Here is a 12,846-nt window from a genome sequence, read left to right on the forward strand (position 1 = left end):
CGTCGGGTGCCGCCGAAGGCCCCCGCCTCACCTGGACGCGAGCGGGCGGGCCCGGGGCTGCTCCGGGGCGGGCGGGCGGCGGCGGCGCGGCGCTAACGGCTCCGCTCGGCCTCGGTAGCGGCGGCGGCGGCAGCGGCGACGGCGACGGCGGCGGCGGCTCCTCCTCAGCGCGCACGACCCGCTCCGGCCCGCGGCCCGGACACGCCCCCCCGGCGCGCGCGCCCATTGGCCGGCGTCCGCCACGGTGCGCTTCTCATTGGCCGACGTGCCTGTCTCGGCGCCCCGGGGCGCGCGGCGGAGGCGGGACTTCCGGCCGGCGCCGCCTGCGAAGGGCTCGGCGGTCGGCGGAGACGCGGGTGGCCGGCGATGGCCGCGGAGGGGGCCAGCTCTGGCCCGGCCCACGGAGGCCGACGGAAGGCGGTGGCCGAAGAGCCGCGCCCCTTGCCGAGCGCATGCTGTGTGCCTCGCGCCTGTCTTTCCCGCCACCGCCGCCTCCCTGCCAGGTAGGAATGGTCAGCGCGCCAGGGCTGTGGGGACAGGACCCGGGTTCGAATCCCGACCCCGACGTTTCCGCACTACGTGCCGTTAGGAAGTGGCTGACGTCACCTCGTGGGGCCTCAGTTTCCTTATCTGGTGTGGTGAGGAGGTGGAGCATGGGACGTGGTCTGCCTTATATCGGTGTTGACTGTTGGAGCTAGCGGGTTCCCGGAGGCGCAGCCTAGCAGTCATTAAAATTTTATTGAGCGTCTACTATATGCCAGTCACTTGTATCGGGCAGCGAATGGACAAAAATGTTAGTCACAAATGTTAGGTGCATATTAAATTTTCTAGGAGCTGTGTTAAAGGAAAGAAAAGTTAAAAAAAAAAAACAAAAACAAACAGGTGATGTTACTATTAATGATGTGTTTCATTTAACAACGTGTCCAAAATGTTATTTCTACGTGTAATCAATATAAAAGGTTATGAGATTTTTTTATATCCTCTGCCCCCACCCCCCACTCCTCTGAAATCTGGTATGTCTTACCCAGGGCCATCTCAAAGTGGACTGGCTACATTTCAAGAGCTCGGCACCCACGCGGCTGCTGCGTTGGACCTGCAGTGCTAGGTGGGGAGGCGGAAGAGACATCAGGTGGATTTCCCACCAAGTGGTGGAAAGGGGTAAGAAGAAAAGTAAATGGGAGAAAGGGTATGGGGAATGTGGGCGGATGGCAGTTTGAAAGAGGGAGGTAGGGAAGGTTGAGAAGATGGCATTTGCAGAAGGAATTGAGCAAGTAATTATGCCATTCATTGTTTAATGCCGTGTTTGTCTGGTCGGACTTCCTGCAATGATGGGCATGTTCTTTATCATCACTGTCTAATTTTTTTTTTTTTTAAAGATTTTATTTATTTATTTGAGAGAGAGAATGAGAGACAGAGAGCATGAGAGGGGGGAGGGTCAGAGGGAGAAGCAGACTCCCTGCCGAGCAGGGAGCCCGATGCGGGACTCGATCCTGGGACTCCAGGATCATGACCTGAGCCGAAGGCAGTTGCTTAACCAACTGAGCCACCCAGGCGCCCTATCATCACTGTCTAATTTAGTAGCCACTCGCTCCACGTGGCTTTTGGGCACTCGACATGTGGCTGGTGCCACAGAAGAACTGAATTTTTAATGTCCTTAATTTTTACTTAATTTAAATTTAGTCACATAGAGCTTGTGGCTCCCATAGTGGATGGCATAGATTTAGTAGAATGGCGGACAGTGCTCTGAATCCAGTGTGTACTTCATGCTAAATACTTTATGTGTAATCCTCACAGTAGCTCTGTGAGAAAGGAGCTATAATGGTCGTCATGGTGAAGAATGAGGTCCTTCATGTATTCATCTATACTTTGTTTTTGTTCTTGTTAGTAGACTTTGTCTTTTGGAGCAGTTTGAGATTTACAGAAATATTTGAAAGTACAGAGTTACCATTTTCCCCACACCCAGTTTCTCCTATTAGTAACATCTTTCATTAGCATGATACATTTGTAATAATTAATGAATCAAAATTGATACATTATGAACCGAAGTTCATAGTTTATTTAGATTTCCTTTGTTTTTACTTAATGTCCTTCTTCCCTTCCAGAATCCCATGCAGGATGCCACATTACTTTTAGTTGTCCTGGTTCTCTCTCTCTCTGTCTCTCTCTCTGTCTCTCTCTTTTTTTTTCTTTTTTTTGAGATATAATTGACATGTAACACTTGCTAGTTTTCGATGTACAGCATAATGATTTAATACGTGTATATGTTGTAAGATAATTAGTGCAATAAGTTTAGTTAACGCCTATCAGCACCCATAATTATAAATATTTTGTTGTTGTTGCGTTGAGAATTTTTAAGATCCACTCATTTAGTTGTCCTATTTCTTTAGGTGCCTCTCGGCTGTGGTGGGTTCTCAGACTTTTCTTGTTTTTGATGACCTTAATGGTTTTGAGAAGAAATGATCAGGTATTTTGTAGAGTACCCCTCTTTTGGAATTTGTCTGGTGGTTTTCTTTTTTTATCTTTTCTTTTTTAAATTTATTTGACAGAGCGAGACACAGTGAGAGAGGGAACACAGCAGGGGGAGTGGGAGAGGGAGAAGCAGGCTTCGCACGGAGCAGGGAGCCCGATGCAGGGCTCAATCTCAGGACCCTGCGATCATGACCTGAGCCGAAGGCAGACACTTAACGACTGAGCCACCCAGGTGCCCCAAGTCTGGTGTTTTTCTTGTGATAAGACTGGGATGTTGGGTCTGGGGGGGAGGAAGAACCCCAGAGGTAAAGTGTGACTCTCATCACCTCCTGTCAAGGGTACATACTGCCAACATTATCTATACCTGTTGATGTTGACCTTGATTGTGGGCTGAAGTAGCATTTGTCAGGTTTCTCCACTATAAAGTTACTTGCCCCCCCGCTTCTATATTGTATACTTTGGAAGGAAATCATTATGTGCAGCACACACCTAAAGAGTGAGATGTGTTCCTTACATGAGATGTCTGTGTAAATTATGTGGAATTCTTCTGCATGGGAGATTTCTGTCCTCTTCCTAATTTATTGGTTTACCCATCATTTAATTATAACAGTGTGGCTGTTGGATATTTATTTCATGCTCTGGGTTATAATCCAATACGACTTTATTTTGTTGTTCAAATTGTTCCAGCTTTGGCCATTGGGAGCTCTTTCAGTTGGCTCCTGCCACCCTTTGGCACACTCCCATCAACATGTTTGGTTTAGGGGTTTTTGGTTTTCTTGGGGATACTTCCTTACTTCTGGTACTACAAGATGCTCTGGGCTCATCTCATATATTTCCTGCCCCAGTCCTAGAATCAGCCATTTCTCCCCACCTGGTTTCTTTTATTAGAGAGTGGTGTTAGAAACCAAGATCTGGGCACTCGGAGTGCTCATTGCTACTGGGGTGTTGTTTCTTTTAGGTCATCAATACTTTTTAATCAGCCCCAGTGTGCCCGATGCAGGGGCTCTGCCCTGGGGATACAACAGCGACTGTGCCAGAGGGGGAATCTGCCCTCACGGAAGTCACAGTCAACCTGTGGGAACAGGCTTAAGAGAGCAACTCCAATATTGACAAGGTGTGCAACCTTGGGTAAGTTTTTTTAATCTCTCTGAACTTCAGCCTCCCCATCTGCAAAATGGGGGTGATTATAGTACTTCATGAGGGCACTGGGAAAATTAAATGAACTCACCTACTCTTAGAACCTTTGGAACAATGTGGCGTGAAGTGCTTATTAAATCTGATTCTTGTTCATAGTGATCAGAAATCACACAATTACGATCATTACAAAATAATTAAAATCTGCAGAGGTTCAGAGTGCCAGAAAAGCATGTAGCAGGAGAACCTCATTTTGGGGTGGCCAGGAAGGCTTCCCAAGTCAGTGGGGTTGCAGCTGAGGCAGGAAGGGTAAGTCACTAGGCAAGGGGGAGGGGCAGAATGTTTCAGGCAGAAAGAGCAGGAAGTGTAAAGACCCTGAGGCAGGCAGGAGCTTGGCACACTTAGGGACTGAGAAAAGGCCAGTGGTGGAGACGGGCAGGAGAGAAGACTCATGGGATTGGAAGGGGCAAATCACACAGGGCCTGGTGGGCCATGGCGAATTGAGACTCGGTCTTAAGAGCAAGAGAGGTGTGCTCGCTTCGGCAGCACATATACTAAAATTGGAACAATACAGAGAAGATTAGCATGGCCCCTATGCAAGGATGACACGCAAATTTGTGAAGCGTTCCATATTTAAAAAAAAAAGAGCAAGGGAGGTGACTTGTCCAAGGACACAGGTCTAGTAAGGACAGTCAGGATTGGAACCCAGGTCTGTTTAGTCTCAGAGATCTTTATTTTCTTGGTCTGAATTTGAGAGAGGAAGTTCTTGATTGGGGGCGGGGGATTGTTTTGTTTTTGTTTTTGGTAAGAAGCATAGTTTTAGTTCTTAGGGGTCAGAATCTGAGTACACGCCAGCCACCGAAATTCTAGGTTGTTCTTGCCGTCCCTCTAAGTACTATCTCTGAGGGCCTGTGAGGTCAGGAGACACAAAGCTGGCTTAGCCTGCATTCCTGCCCTTGAGCACATCACTGCCCGAGGGAGAGGAGGATGCATATACACATAAATCCAGCGGGGGTGACAAGGGATAGGCACAGAGCACCGCTTCTCATGGAGCACAGTGTCTAAGCCGAAATATAGTGGGAGCAGGCGCGAGGTGGGGCTTCTGGATGGAGGAGCCTGGAGGAGCGCAGGCACGGATTTGTCCCAGGGGATCTGGTAGGAAACAGGAGCCATCAGGAGCACTGGATGCAGATTGTGAGGTGGGACTGGGGAGTCTGTCTCCAGCCTCAAAGGGCCCTGGAAAGTCAGGCAGAGAAGTTGGGATTTTATCCTGTTGACCAGGAGCCGGCAAATTACAGCTTGATTCAGCCCACACTTGTATTTGTACAGCCTGTGAGTCAGAGTGAGGTTTACTCTTTTTTTTTTTTTTTTCTTGAAGCGAAAGAGAGCACGAGCGCACAAGGGGGTGGGGACGGGTGAGGGAGAGGGAGAGAGAGTCCCAAACAGGCTCCATGTCCAGTGCGGTGCCTGTCACGGGGCATGATCTCCCGACCCTGAGATCTTGACCTGAGCCGAAACCAAGAGTCAGAAGCTTAACCGACTGAGCCATCCGGGCACCCTGGATGTTTACATTTTTAAGTAGTTGAAAAAAATAACAAAAGAGGAGCGAGCACCTGGCTGGCTCAGTAGGTGGAGCACGTGACTCTTGATCTTAGGGTCCTGAGTTCAAACCCCACGTTGGGCGTGGAGCCTCCTTAAAACAAAAACAAAAGCAAAAGCAGAATAGCATCTTGTGACCTGAAAAAGTTATAGTTTAGGTGTCCCGTCAAGTTTGCTAGTGACACAGCGTCACCTGTCGTCTGCATATGGCCCGTTGGCGGCTTTCCAGGCCACGGCAGCAGCAGCAGACCGCTCCCAGGCAGGGCCCGCTTCCTGGCCGTGCGTGCTGTGGTCTCACCGGGCCCTGCTCTTTTGTCACCATTTTGAAATTCTCAATAATCTGTGAATGAGGGGCCCCTCATTTTTATCTTGCATCAGGGTCCTGAAAATTACATAGCCAGGCCTGGTGACAGAGACCATATGGCCCACAAAGCCTACGGTATTTACTATCGGGCCCTTTTCAGAGAAAGTATGTGAATCCTGTTACGGTGGACCGAACAGCAGCCCCCCCAAGATGTCCATGACCTTGTCTCCTGGTACCTCCAGCTGCGTGACCTTACCTGGCGGAGGGGATTCTGCAGATGGTGTTAAGTTAAGGATCCGGAGAGGGGGAGATGATCATGGATGATCCGCATGGGACACGTAATCACAAGGTTCTTACAGAAGGAGGGCGGGAGGATCAGAGGCAGAGGAGAAGTGATGACGGAGCAGAGGCCGGTGATCCTGTTGCTGGCTGTGCGGGTGGAGGAGGGGCCACGAGCCACAGGATGCAGGCAGCTTCTAGAAGCTGGAAAAGGCCCAGAAACAGATTTCCTCCTAGCACTCCCAGAAGGGCCGCAGCCCAGCTGACACCTTAATTTTAGCCTCGTAAGACTGCTTTCACACTTCTGACCTCCGGGGCCCTAGAGAATAAATGTGTGTTGTTTTAGGCCACTGAGGGGGCAGTCACTTGTCACAATGGCCGCAGGGAATTGATACACCTGTCCTAGGCAACGAGCATGTAAAAGAATTTGTTTTGTAGCCAAAGAGAATTTTAGATGAGAGACTGAATTTGCTTGCTTGCTTGCTTGCTTGCTTATTTATTTATTTATTTATTTGAGGGAAGGGAACCAGAGGCAAGGGTGGACAGCCTGGGGCAGGGGCTGGGGGGCTGGGTCTGGAGAGGAGGATTCCAGAAATTGATGAGGTGGGATCAGTAAACTGGTCGGTGACCAGTCAGATGTGAAAAGGAGGTGCCCTGATTCATTAGACCCAGTGACGCAGAGGGGGAAGCCGTGACGTCTGAACCATTTCCAGGGCTCCGAATACAGGTGGGGGCTATTTTGGGGACACAAGAAACGGGTTTCACTGTCCGGTGTTCACCGCCTCCCAAACAGAGCTGAGGCATCAAAGCAGACGCTCGTTGGGAGGATGGAAGCCGGGCAGGCCTGGACAAGCCCAAAGAGTGTTCTGGCACTCAACACACTTTACAGCTGCAATCTGATTCCATCTCAAGTGCCCAATAGGTCAGTTGTGTCAAGAACGGGAAGCTTTATTTATTTTTCCTTAGGCAGCAGCATGTATTTTCAGGTTAGCCACAGTTTGGAGGTCATGTCCATGTGCCAAGGGGACTGGCCCCTTCCAGGTGTGGGTCACCTTGGTTCCTATGTGTGCACATTTCTGCCCCAAAGAACCTGGCCCCGGAAGAGGCACAGAAATGCAGGGCTTTCTTTTAGGCACCACTCTGCTCATCACGTCCCTGCGCCTCCGTTTGCTTATTTGTGAAAGCAGGTGGCACCACACCTCAGGGACACGCAGAAAGCAAGCGCCGAGCAGAGCGTCTAATATGGTTAACACCCCAGAGAGCAGGAAGGGCTCCGCTTTTTTTTTTCTTTTTTTTTTTTAAGTCGGCTCCATGCCCAGCGTGGAGCCCAACTCGGGGCCTCTAACTCACAACCCTGAGATCGAGACCTGAGCTGAGATCAAGAGTCCGTCACTTCACCTACTGAGCCACCCAGGCGCCCAGTCCGCTTCTTGTCTTAAAACCTCGGCTCCTAGAACACCACCACCTGAGATAACTTGGGTCACTGACCTGGACAAGTGTGGCAAATTTTGCTTTCCAGAATGATCTTTCTGCAACTGACCCATAACCATTCCACTGCAGTATCTTCCCGGCAAGAACAGCACTGGGTGTTTTATCTCTCCTGAGGTCAAAGGTTAGGAAAGGCCCTGCAGCTCTGGGTCCTGGGGTCACGGCGTGGCCTGGCTTTCCCTGCTGTCCTGGAGGGTTATCCATAGCAATCACTTTTTTTTTTTTTTTAAGATTTTATTTATTTATTTGACAGACACAGCGAGAGAGGGAACACAAGCAGGGGGAGTGGGAGACGGAGAAGCAGGCTTCCCGCCAAGCAGGGAGCCTGACGCGGGGCTCGATCCCAGGACCCCGGGATCATGACCTGAGCCGAAGGCAGACGCTTAACGACGGAGTCACCCAGGCGCCCCGATAGCAATCACTTTCACTTCCAGGTGTTTTCACTCGGTCACCGTCAGTCCAACCCTGACTTTGTAGCAGCCTCTATCACTTTTAGTTTTCGTTTTTAAGATTTCTGATGTTTCCTTTTCATGGCATACAAGTTCTCTTTCTTGCTTGGCTCGTATGTTTCCCATGTATTTGCGGGGCTTTCTGCAGTGCTGCTTTTTAAAAGTTTTTTTTTTTTTTAAGTGAAAATTCAGGGGTTTCTAATATATTCACAAAGTTGTGCAAACATCACCACTGTCTCATTCCAGAACATTTCTTTACCCCAAAACGAAAGAAACCCATGCCTGTTAGCAGTCACTCCCCAGCCTCTGGCGACCACGAGTCTATTTCCTGACCCCATGGATTTGCCTATTCTGGTCACTTCATGTAAATGGAATCATGTCACATATGGCCTTTAGTGTTTGAGCATCCTGTCATCGAGGTCCATCCACGCTGGAGTATGAATTGGTACTTCATGGCTGAGTAATATTCCACGTGTGGCAACACCACATTTTCTCTATCCATTCATCACATGATGGACATGGGGGCTTTTCCCACTTCTTGGCTATTGTGAATAAGGCTGCTGTGAACATTCACGGACAAGTTTTTATATGAACATATGTTTTCATTTCTCTTGGGTCAATACCTAGGAGTGGGATAGCTGGGTCCTATGGTAACTCTACGTTTAATGTTTTGAGAAACCACCGAACTGTTTTCCCCAATCTTTTCTTTATAAATGAGGTGGAGGCTTCATGCTTGTCGGTCATTAGCAGGTAGTCAACTTGTGGCAACACGTCTCTAGCCTGGTTCTTCATCCGGCGACTCACAGGCAGCAGGCCCGGGACTCACGTGTATGCCGTGGCCTGTGTGCAAGGTGCCTCCCACCGGCCCCTGATGTGCTGGGGCAGGAGCTCCGAGGACGGGTGTTTCCATTACTGGGTCCTAACCCCCACCCCCAGCAACACCCACACTCCCCATATCACAAAATCTTCAAACCTCCCAGACCCCCAGACAACATACCCAAAAGCACACATTTCTCACAGCGCTGGATGCCCGTGTGCAGTCGAGAGCAGGTTGTGTGATAGGAACAAGCCAGGTGTTATCAGTCTGTTAAGAGCTCGTGCAAATTGGTAAGAACCAAAGGAGCAAAGGTAAGAAACAGTTCAGGGGGCGGTCAGCAAACCCCAGACCAGGTCTGCCAAGGGGCCCAAGGGTAAGGACCCAAGGTGTCGATCATTCTGGCCCTGCCAGGACCCCCAGCACCGGCTTTCCCGGGGGCGGCAGCCAAGTGAAGCTGAAAAGACACCCATTGGAAGCTACCTGCCCAGCGTAGGAAAAGGTTCATGTTCTGCTCCTGTGCTTGTAGCACTGAGTCATCCTGAGCCACCAAGGAAGGACTGTTGGCCGGAGGACGTTTCTTCTGGTCTCCAGTGGGTTACCTTTGGCTTGGCACTGATCCAAATGCCCAGAGATGACGCTGGCTTAATGAATTGCACATCTGCTAGAAAAGACGGGTAGAGGCCCGCAACCATGTGGAATAAGAGTGGCTCCCGGCCTCCAGGCTGACCACTGTGTGGATGCAGTTCCTTTTTAAAAAATTTTTAATTTGGGGCGCCTGGGTGGCTCAGTCGGTTAAGCGGCTGCCTTCGGCTCAGGTCATGATCCCAGTGTCCTGGGATCGAGCCCCACGTCGGGCTCCCTGCTCAGTGGAGAGTCTGCTTCTCCCTCTCCCTCTGCCTGCCACTCTGCCTACTTGTGCTCTCTATCTCTCTGTCAAATAAATAAATAAAATCTTTAAAAAATAAAAAACAAAATAAAAATTTTTAATTTTTATTATTATTTTTTAAGTTGGCTCCCTTCCCAGCATGGAACCCAACGCAGGGCTCAAACTCACGACCCTGAGATCACGACCTGAGCTGAGGTCAAGAGTTGGACACACGACCGACGGAGCCACCCAGGCGCTCCATGTGTGGATGCAGTTCAGTCCTCACGGTAAGCCTCTGAGTTGGGACCTATTAGCCCTGTTTTACAGAAGGATCAAGTGAGCCCAAGGTCACACGCTCCCAGAGGATGGCAGAGAGGGGACAGGGGTTGGGACCACAGGGCCAAACAGGCCCATGATGTGATGAGGGAACAGGACACACAGCCCTCCCCCTGAGGCTGGAAGAATGTGGGGGAGAGTGGAGAAAGGGGAAGGTGCAGGCCAGCACCAAGAGAGGCCCCAGCCTCAACCCCAAGGGGATGGACAGGAGGAAAGAATGAGTAGGATGCAGATAAGCAGTGTGTGTGTGGAGGGGGGGTCTAGGAGAGAGGAGGGGCCCGAGGAGAAGGTTTGCATAGACCACTCTGGGAAAGGAGAGCCCAGCGGGGTGGGGGTCATGGGTTCATAGTGGCATCTCTGGGGTGTTATTACACTCCCCCATTCAGCCAGGGCCCGGTAGCCTGAGATGGTTGAGTTTGGAGGGAAGGGGATGTCCTCAGGATGCAGTTAAAGCACTAGGTCCGCATGGGAGAGGGGAGAAACCAAGGCCATAGAGAAAGGGTCTGTCTTGCTCTTCATTCCCTCCCCACATCCCTAGCACCCGATATGCTGCTGTCTTACTCAGGTCCGTCCTGGGCAGATCGGTATGCTCTGGCTGCAGAGCCGTAACAAGGCAGCCCAGTCTGGGTGGGTCAGGGACAGCAGAAATCTGTTTCCTCACATTGAGAGCATCAGATAAATGTTTTTTGTTTATTTTTAAGTAATCTCTCCACCCAGCGTGGGGCTTGAACCCACAACTCCGAGATCTCAAGAGTTGCACATTCCACCGACTGAGCCAGCCAGGCGCCCCTAAATAAATGTTTGATGTTGTTATATGTATATGAAGGTACATCTTAAGTAAAATCGTTTTATTATTAAAAAAACTATTTCTTCCTGGTTCGTTCTGGAGACAAGGAGCCCAAGATCAAGGTGTTGGCAGGGCTGGTTCTTTCTGAGGCGTCCCTCGTTGACTTGCAGATGGCCACCTTCTCCCTGTGTCCTCACACGTCTTCCTTCTGTGCGCATCTGTGTCCTATTTTCTCCTTTTTATAAGGACACCAGTCATTGGATTAGGGCCCACCCTAATGGCCTCATTTTAACTCGATCACCTCTTCAGAGGCCCTCCCTCCAAATACAGTCACATCCCGAGGCCCTGCGGGTTAGGGCTGCAACACATGAATTTTGGAGGGGGCACGCAGTTTGGTCCGTCCCCCTAGGTAAGCCCACTGGGTCTCAGCAAGGTGGGCAGAGGAACTCAGGAGGCCCTCGTCACCCATGCGCATGGCCCAGCCTTCCGCAGTTAAGGAGGCAGGATTCTCTGGTGGATGGGGTGGCCTGGAGCTCCGGTGGGAGGTTGGGGAGCCGTCCATCAGGGGCTCAGGCCCGGCGAGGGGCCCCATGGATGTCCACAGAGGCTGGCCAGATGAGCTACAGCCAGCATAGCAGGAGAGGGGATCCAGGAGCAGCTGGGGGGACTGGCCATCTCAGAGCAGCCTTCCTACCCCCAGGAGCAAGGGTTTTGCTGGGCTCACACCGAGGGGAGGCCCCACTGGACACATGCTCTCCTTCCTCCTCCTCTCTTTGCCGCCGCACCGGGCCTTGCTCTGCCCAGACCCCTGCCTCCCTCCTCTCCCCTGGCCAGCATCCCCAGTCCCTTCCCCCAGTAGTGCAGCCCGCCTGTTCCCACAGATGAGCATGGTGCCGAAATGAGAACGGTGGTGAGACCCCCCATCTCCCACTCCCCCCACCGGCACAGGGTCCTGTTCAGTTAAGCAGCTGCCAGCGTGAGCCCTGCTCTCCCTAGTCGCTGTGGCTCCCTGAGAGACTGGCTGAGTCTTGTCACTGCCAGTGCCCAGCACAGGGCCTGGCAGCCAGCAGGCGTCAAAGATTTGCTGGCCAAAGGAGCAAGAAGCAGGCCCTTCCTGGGAGGACCAGCAGCACTAAGACCCCAGGCCGGGTTTGTCCCATTCTGGTAGGGCCTGCCCCTGTCGCCCCCGCCAGTGAATCAGGCCACCCACTTTGGGGTCCCTTCCACGGCTGGTGAGCAAGAAGGGCACCCCTCCTCCTGTCACGGGTCCTGTCCCCTGCTGCCCCATGCTTTGTGAGTGAGCTAGCTTAGTCCCCACCCAGTGACCAGTGTCCTTAGCACACCATCTGCCTCACCTTCCCCATGCGTGCGGGGACCCAGAGGCCAGAGTGGTCAGCCTGGGGTGGGGTGGGGCAGGGCAGGGTGGGATGGGGTGGGGTGGGGAGAAAGCGTGGCCGCTCTTCCAGCCATCTTCCTGGGCCTTCGCATTCCCCAGTGAGGAGTGTTCAACCCACCCAAGTGTACCCAGGGCAGGCCAAGGGTCAGGAGGAACTGAAAGCTGCTTTTCCCAAGAAAGGCGGGACTGGTATGAAAGGCCAAAGGTCACTGAGCAGACACCCTCCAAGAGGGTGAGGGGGAGCCCCTCTGGGTTTGGAGAAACAGGGCCAGGAAGCAGCTGTTAGTAGCTATGCTGTGAGCGGGGCTTCTCATTCTCGAGGCCACTGACCTTTGGGCCGGAGGATTCTTCATGGGGGGCGGGGCAGGACGTTTAGTAGCATCTCTGGCCATCTCTTGACAACCAGTTATCTCTCCAGGCATTGCAGGTGTCTCCTGGGGGCAAAATTGGCCCACTTGGCAGAACCAAGCCTGGAGAGGAGATTCCCTTGCCTAGGTTCTTAGGCTGATGTTAAGGGCCTTCAGATCACATCCGGGTCAGGTATTCAGGGGGCCTGCTGTTTGATGTGCCCTGTTCCAGGGGCCTGAATTCTCCCCCACCCCCATCCCCACCCACCGTTTTCCAGAACTGGGTCCATATATCACTTCCCCCAAGAAGTGTTCCGTGGGTGCTGTGGCAGGCAAAATAATGCCCCCCCCCCCAGATGTCCACGTCCTCATCCCCAGAACCTGAGGATATGTCACCTTCCGTAGCGGAAGGGACTTGGCAGATGTAGTTAAGTTAAGGCTCTGGGGATGGAAGATGATCCTGGGTTATCCTGGGGGCCCAACATCATCACAAGGGTCCTTAGGACAGGGAGGCAGGAGGGTCAGAGCAGAGGAGAGTGGCAACAGAAGCGGGGCGCAGAGAGAGGCTGGAAGGTG

The 12,846-nt window shown here is 51.9% G+C and overlaps 2 protein-coding genes and 1 non-coding gene across 3 annotated transcripts in view; 2 read left to right on the forward strand and 1 right to left on the reverse strand.

The window, feature by feature from the left end:
• ELAVL1 (ELAV like RNA binding protein 1) overlaps positions 1–185 on the reverse strand; it is a 37,569-nt gene extending 37,384 nt beyond the window's left edge. The window contains exon 1 of the mRNA XM_036066037.2: positions 32–185. The gene's annotated coding sequence lies outside the window, so the exon portion shown is untranslated. The remainder of the gene's footprint in view (positions 1–31) is intronic.
• A 105-nt stretch (positions 186–290) lies between these two features.
• Positions 291–12,846, forward strand: part of CCL25 (C-C motif chemokine ligand 25) — a 36,027-nt gene continuing 23,471 nt past the window's right edge. Inside the window, exons 1-3 of the mRNA XM_036066038.2 lie at positions 291–503; positions 1,029–1,158; positions 9,548–9,691. Of these exons, the coding sequence (XP_035921931.1) occupies positions 453–503; positions 1,029–1,158; positions 9,548–9,691 (325 nt within the window). The 5' untranslated portion in view covers positions 291–452. The remainder of the gene's footprint in view (positions 504–1,028; positions 1,159–9,547; positions 9,692–12,846) is intronic.
• LOC118518974 (U6 spliceosomal RNA) lies at positions 4,134–4,240 on the forward strand. The gene has a single exon (XR_004908935.1). It is a non-coding gene; the product is annotated as a U6 spliceosomal RNA (small nuclear RNA).

Source organism: Halichoerus grypus, chromosome 1 (genome assembly GCF_964656455.1).
Source record: "Halichoerus grypus chromosome 1, mHalGry1.hap1.1, whole genome shotgun sequence".
Taxonomy (NCBI): Eukaryota; Metazoa; Chordata; class Mammalia; order Carnivora; family Phocidae; genus Halichoerus; species Halichoerus grypus.